The sequence below is a fragment of the Limulus polyphemus genome, unplaced genomic scaffold (assembly GCF_000517525.1).
Source record: "Limulus polyphemus unplaced genomic scaffold, Limulus_polyphemus-2.1.2 Scaffold7296, whole genome shotgun sequence".
Lineage (NCBI taxonomy): Eukaryota > Metazoa > Arthropoda > Merostomata > Xiphosura > Limulidae > Limulus > Limulus polyphemus.
Genome location: NW_013672906.1, coordinates 28,441 through 34,288, shown reverse-complemented (window position 1 = coordinate 34,288; position 5,848 = coordinate 28,441). Strand labels below are relative to the sequence as shown.

The 5,848-nt window shown below is 33.1% G+C and overlaps 1 protein-coding gene across 2 annotated transcripts in view; it reads right to left on the bottom strand.

Moving 5' to 3' along the window:
• LOC106474499 (kinesin-like protein KIF17) overlaps positions 1-5,848 on the bottom strand; it is a 12,989-nt gene that overhangs the window by 3,854 nt on the left and 3,287 nt on the right. For both annotated transcript variants that reach the window (XM_013935192.2, XM_022402806.1), the window contains exons 2-5: positions 4,770-4,883; positions 4,313-4,468; positions 2,870-3,155; positions 1,175-1,408 (exon numbers count right to left, since the gene is read on the bottom strand). In XM_013935192.2, the coding sequence (XP_013790646.1) occupies positions 1,175-1,408; positions 2,870-3,155; positions 4,313-4,468; positions 4,770-4,844 (751 nt within the window). In that variant the 5' untranslated portion in view covers positions 4,845-4,883. The remainder of the gene's footprint in view (positions 1-1,174; positions 1,409-2,869; positions 3,156-4,312; positions 4,469-4,769; positions 4,884-5,848) is intronic.

Below are 5,848 nucleotides of genomic sequence, written 5' to 3'. Positions count from 1 at the left end.
CAATAAATAATATGGAGTATTATGGGTAATCCACTGAGGCATGTTCAATAAATAATATGGAGTATTATGGGTAATCCACTGAGGCATGTTCAATAAATAATATGGAGTATTATGGGTAGGTGACATGCATAAGTAAAGAACAATCAAACATTTTGAGTCACATTTTTGGACAGCATGAGTTAGAAGAAAAGGCTTTCAGCATTTTACTGGTAGGTGTGCCTGACTTGAATGAAATATTGATGATAAATTTGTTCAACTTTCTTTTGGTGGTTACGGTGCTCGACTCGCAATCTGTGGGTTGCGGGTTCGAATCCCCGTCACACCATACACGCTAGCCTATTCAGCCATGGGGGCATTATAATGTGATGGTCAATCCCACTATTCGTTGGTAAAGGAGTAGCCCAAGCGTTGGCGATGGGTGGTGATGACTAGCTGCCTTCCCTCTAGTCTTACACTGCAAAATTAGGGACGGCTAGCGCAGATAGCCCTCGTGTCGCTTTGCACGAAATCCGTAACAAACAAAGAAACATCTTTTGATGGTTCATATATTATTAGAAATTATGTAACTAAAAAAATCATTGGCCAACAAGCAGTGTGGTAAATAACAAATTTGGAAAAATGTTTTTGAAAAGCGATAGAGTCCATATGAACCCCTGCTCTTAATTCTAGGGTTAAACTAAAATAATTCAGTAAATCTTGTTACTGTTAAGGAATATTTCATTTTTTATCATCCACTTAGACTCTACTTGAGAGGAGAATATTTCAAACTTGTTAAATTGAGGTACAATTATATCATTCTGTAACATCAACATCTCAAATGTTAAATTTCCCATACTAAAAATGTATTTCCAAGACACATTGAAATCAGTAAATTCCAGATGTGGGAGCTTCAAGACTTGTGGCATGCACAAAAAAATTGTTTGCACATAGAGGTCAGCACTGAACGAAAATAACTATTTATGTGAGCGTAGGTAATGTACCGTATCAGAAATATATGCATATATCTTATTCTTTAAAAGTTTCTTTTCTGATTCATTTATTCTTTCATCAAGTTAGTCAGCAAGGTCAGATCAGATCAGATCCTACCTTTTAAGTACTTTTATACATACTAATAAAAATTTCTGTGTTTTAATGTTTATTTTCAGTTTATTAATATGAGAAGAAAACAAATCACCTGTTTTAGTTTGTCGCTCACTTCCTGCCAAATCCACTAAGTTGAGTTTCCCCTGACGAATCTTCTGATCACTTTCAACATCCATCTCCATCATTTCCAAATGAATGGTGAAGATCGAGTGACTACGAGAGGAATCTGCATTCATCAACGTGGCCCCCACTGATCGATTCTTCCAGCCTTGCTCCATCACTAACTCACATTCTTGTACATTATGTACTGGGTGAAGGGAAAGTCCTAATAATATACAAATATTGACACGATAACAATACGAAGCAGTTCAACAATTCTATGAAACAGTGCAATGAAAGGGCATTTTAGTAAGAGAAATAATGTCTAACAGTAAAAGTCTTTCCCGGAGGACTTCTGTAAGGTTCTTATTACCATTATGAGCATTTCAATACGCAGTAGCTTTTACATTGGTGGACAGGTGTAGAAATTAATGTTGTTTTGGACCTGTCATCTTCAGAAATTCTTAGAAACAAACAAACAGTTGAAGGATCCCTGTCTGTAGTCGTTTTAGCTATTCAGTGCTGTCAAACAAGTTGCTCTTTGGCCATCACCCAGTTAAGATGACCCAATTACTCATAAACCTATTAAAAAATAACCTGTTTGCACGAAGTAATGCAAGAAGGAGAGATATGATGGTATGTGAACAAAACAACTTTTAACTGAAAATATGAATATGGAGTGCATTCATGTAAAATTCCTAGAAACGTTAGAAAATCAAAGACAACATCACAGAACACATTATAACAACTTTTACTTTGTTAACTGAAAATATGACTATGGAGTGCATTCATGTAAAATTCCTAGTAACGTTAGAAAATCAAAGACAACATCACAGAACACATGATAACAACTTTTACTTTGTTAACTGAAAATATGAATATGGAGTGCATTCATGTAAAATTCCTAGTAACGTTAGAAAATCAAAGACAACATCACAGAACACATGATAACAACTTTTACTTTGTCAAGCAATATACAGAAAAGAACAAAGTATAATAACAAAATAGTATGTGAATATGACGGAAAGGGCAGAAGATGAACTCGGAACAGATCAAACAGTGTTAATATAAAAATGCGTTTATAGTTTTAAACAAGTAATAAGTATGTTGCCTTGACTACATGTACAAAAAATGACATGCATGTTTTCAAAATCATCTAATAAATTTGAAAGTGACTGAAAAATAAATTACTGTGTATGTATTTCAGGAAGGATAAAATTAAACATCTATGTAAAAATGGTGAAGAAAAAAATCACTTCCAAACAAAAAGGAAAAAACCTTTTCAGAAGTTTTTTAAATCCAGGCAGACAAACAAACTGCTACATACAGATTTGACACCAAAGGATAAAAAAAACTGGAAATACTTAATGAAGTCGGACAGCCAGAAAATGTCAGTCCCTCTTTTGTAATAAAAGAAAATACCATTGTGTTCAAACAATTATAACACGTACTTAAGTTTATCAATATCTTTATGTAGGAGAAACAGGGGCAACAGAGTGTGTTTCTGTATATTTAATTGTACTTCTCATTAATCGACAAAAAAAATCTTGATAAAATAACACGAAATTGAAAACTGAAACTAAACTATTTTCCATAACAAACACCTGGAATGATGAATTACCTCGGTATAAGGTAACTGATTGAGTTTTATTTATAAACTTTATAACATAGGAAGATAGAAATTCACCTGGGACATAAACTCCTTTCTCTGGGTGTTCTTTGAGGTCCAGTTTTTTCTTGTGATCCTTTCCCAACAAGTCTCTAATTTCTTCATTGTAAATCTCCAGAAACGAAGCGTGAACAAGGTACTTTGTGTTGTCGGTTGTTTCTATTGCCTCAAAGATGTGCTCAAAGGCTCTTGGAATTATACCACGCTGCATTGGAGGACTCGTAACTCCCTGCATGGTGAAAGACTTGCCACAACCTGTCTGTCCATAGGCAAACACAGTTCCGTTGTATCCCTCTGTAACACTCTAACGTTGAAAACGAACATTATTTCAATCATTCATGAATTTTCTGTTATTAACCATTTACACTTAACACATATACTTTACACTTAACACATATACAGATTTTGTTATCACACTTAACATAAGCAAATAAGTGGAAAAAAACAAAAATTAGTTATTATATATTTACGAAATTAACATAAGTAAAGCAGGTGGAAATAATTCAAATTATTTATTACATAGACATTAATTTGCTAAGCTCGTTTGATAAAAGGCACATTTCCAAAACACATTTACAGCAATCTTTACAGTTAAGTTATTCTTTTTTTAATTTTAGTTATCAAGTTTTCACTGAATATCTAAGGTTTCTTAAATTTTTATAGAACCAATTTGTGCAAAAGCCATAAAATTAATTTATACTACATTTTTGGTCAAATTAAGTACTTTGTTTGTTTTGAATTTCGTGCAAGGCTACACGAGGGCTATCTGTGCTAGCCGTCCCTAATTTGGCAGTGTAAGACTCGAGGGAAGGCAGCTAGTCATCACCACCCACCGCCAACTCTTGGGCTACTTTTTTACCAACGAATAGTGGGATTGACCATCACATTATAATGCCCCCATGGTTGAAGGGCCGAGTATGTTTGGTGGGACAGGGATTTGAACCCACGGCCCTCAGATGCGAGTCGAGCACCCTAACCACCTAACCAAGCCGGGCCTACGAAATACTTTAATAGAAGGTTTATGTCAAGAGATACAAACAGGATGACCTTACACGCATGTCTAAAAACTGTTAATAATGAGTTCCCTACATTACCCGATGTATCTTTACGTTGAGGCTACTGTTGATGACCTAGTTGTACATGTTACAGAAATAGCTCATTACAACCTCAAGGCTACTAGCTCGAGAGAGTGCGAAACCTCAGCATACGTAACGATGGTCGCTACGAAAGATTTATGTACTACAATTATCATAAAATAATAAGTACACGTGTAATGTTCTCTTGGCCAAGTATGTAGAGAGTCTCAGAATGGACCTTCAGCACTACTGTTGAAAATTGCAAATTTTCTTAATGATAATAGATGGTATTTCACAAACACACAAACATATATAATCAAATATTTGCTACTTAAGAACTATAAATAAATATACAAGTTAATGGTTAGTAATTAGAAGTTCTTACATCAACAATGGGAAAGACAATGTCACTATATAACTGTTCAGTCGTGGATTCCATATAATAAGCTCCATCAAAAGTGAAGACCTTCGGTGGAGCACTTTGATCAGCTGGGTTGATGATTGAACATTGTCCACAGCTGGAATCCATCTTTAATATGATCTAAAGCAAAGAAAACATTTGGTCTTTTATCCTATCTGGTAAGATCTTTCAAAATACTTTGTTGAAACCATTTCAAATATCTTGATAAATCATTTCCTTTACAATTACAGGAAATTATCATATGAAGTGATAGACGAAACTACTTAGAAAAGTATCAGAACTGTTACACAGCTAACATTACATCTTTTGTTTTTTTTTCCTCATTCTAAAATATTTCTAAACATTTTAATTTACAGTGGCTTATTTATATTTCCACAATATTCAAATAATAAAGTTGAAAATAAAAGTAAAGTGAACATACCTTGCATTTTAAATCTTTTTCTCTTTGGTTCATAGGACGGCATCTTACGATTACTTTTACGGTTTCAGCAGCCATTTCAAGAAACTTTCCTATGTATCTTCCATTGACTGTACACTAAGTATTTCACCAACAGAAAAACCAGAAATTGTTCTACTTGAGATAAATGTTTTACTTGGAAATTCATGTCTTTTGATTGTAATATTTTTGATGAATTTACTGTAGGTATAAACTAATATACATATGTTTTGTACTGTTATCAGTAATTTTGTTTTCCACTATATATATATATAGGAAATCTGACTATCCTGTGAGATTAGTAGAAGTATTGAAACTGGTAGAGTTTAAAGTTTATACATTACAACATAGCACTACACGTATTTCTCAGTAACAGTCGGGTAGCTGATTTACTTGTGCAATATGATTATCAAACATTTTACACAGAATGGTTTGTTTTAATAACAGTATCTCTTACATAAACGTGCACTAAGTATTCAGTTCAAATACACACATCTATTATCTCTACACACTATAGTTATTAACATTTAGCGATATAATAAACAGAGCTCACACATCTATGGAAATATTACTACTTATTTTTGCAACAAGAAATTTGTAACAATTACTTGATAATTGGTGTAACTGTGAAATAATTGTGCACTATTAACAGTACAACTTTCAAATATCAAGTTTTGAAGGACCTCAATCAAGTAAAATGCACTAAACCAATTAGTTTAGAAAACAAATGTAGCAAAAAAAAAAACCAACTTCAAACAAAGCACCTCAGTTTATCGACCATTTCTCAACCACTCAAAAACCTAACGTAAATTTGTCAAGAGCAGAACATGCGAAATAATTCCCTTTTTTTTCTTTAGCTAATAACGATTATAGTTATGTTATTTAAATGTACAACGAAATCTTTTATTGTGGAATAAAAGCAAGTATTAACACCATCAAGTAAAGATGTTGTCAGTAATCATTTCTAACATGTACACTTACACATAACCATTCTTTTCATTCACGTTAAACATAATCATTTAATCAATTAAGTTCACTGTTATTCATTTATATATATTGTTTAT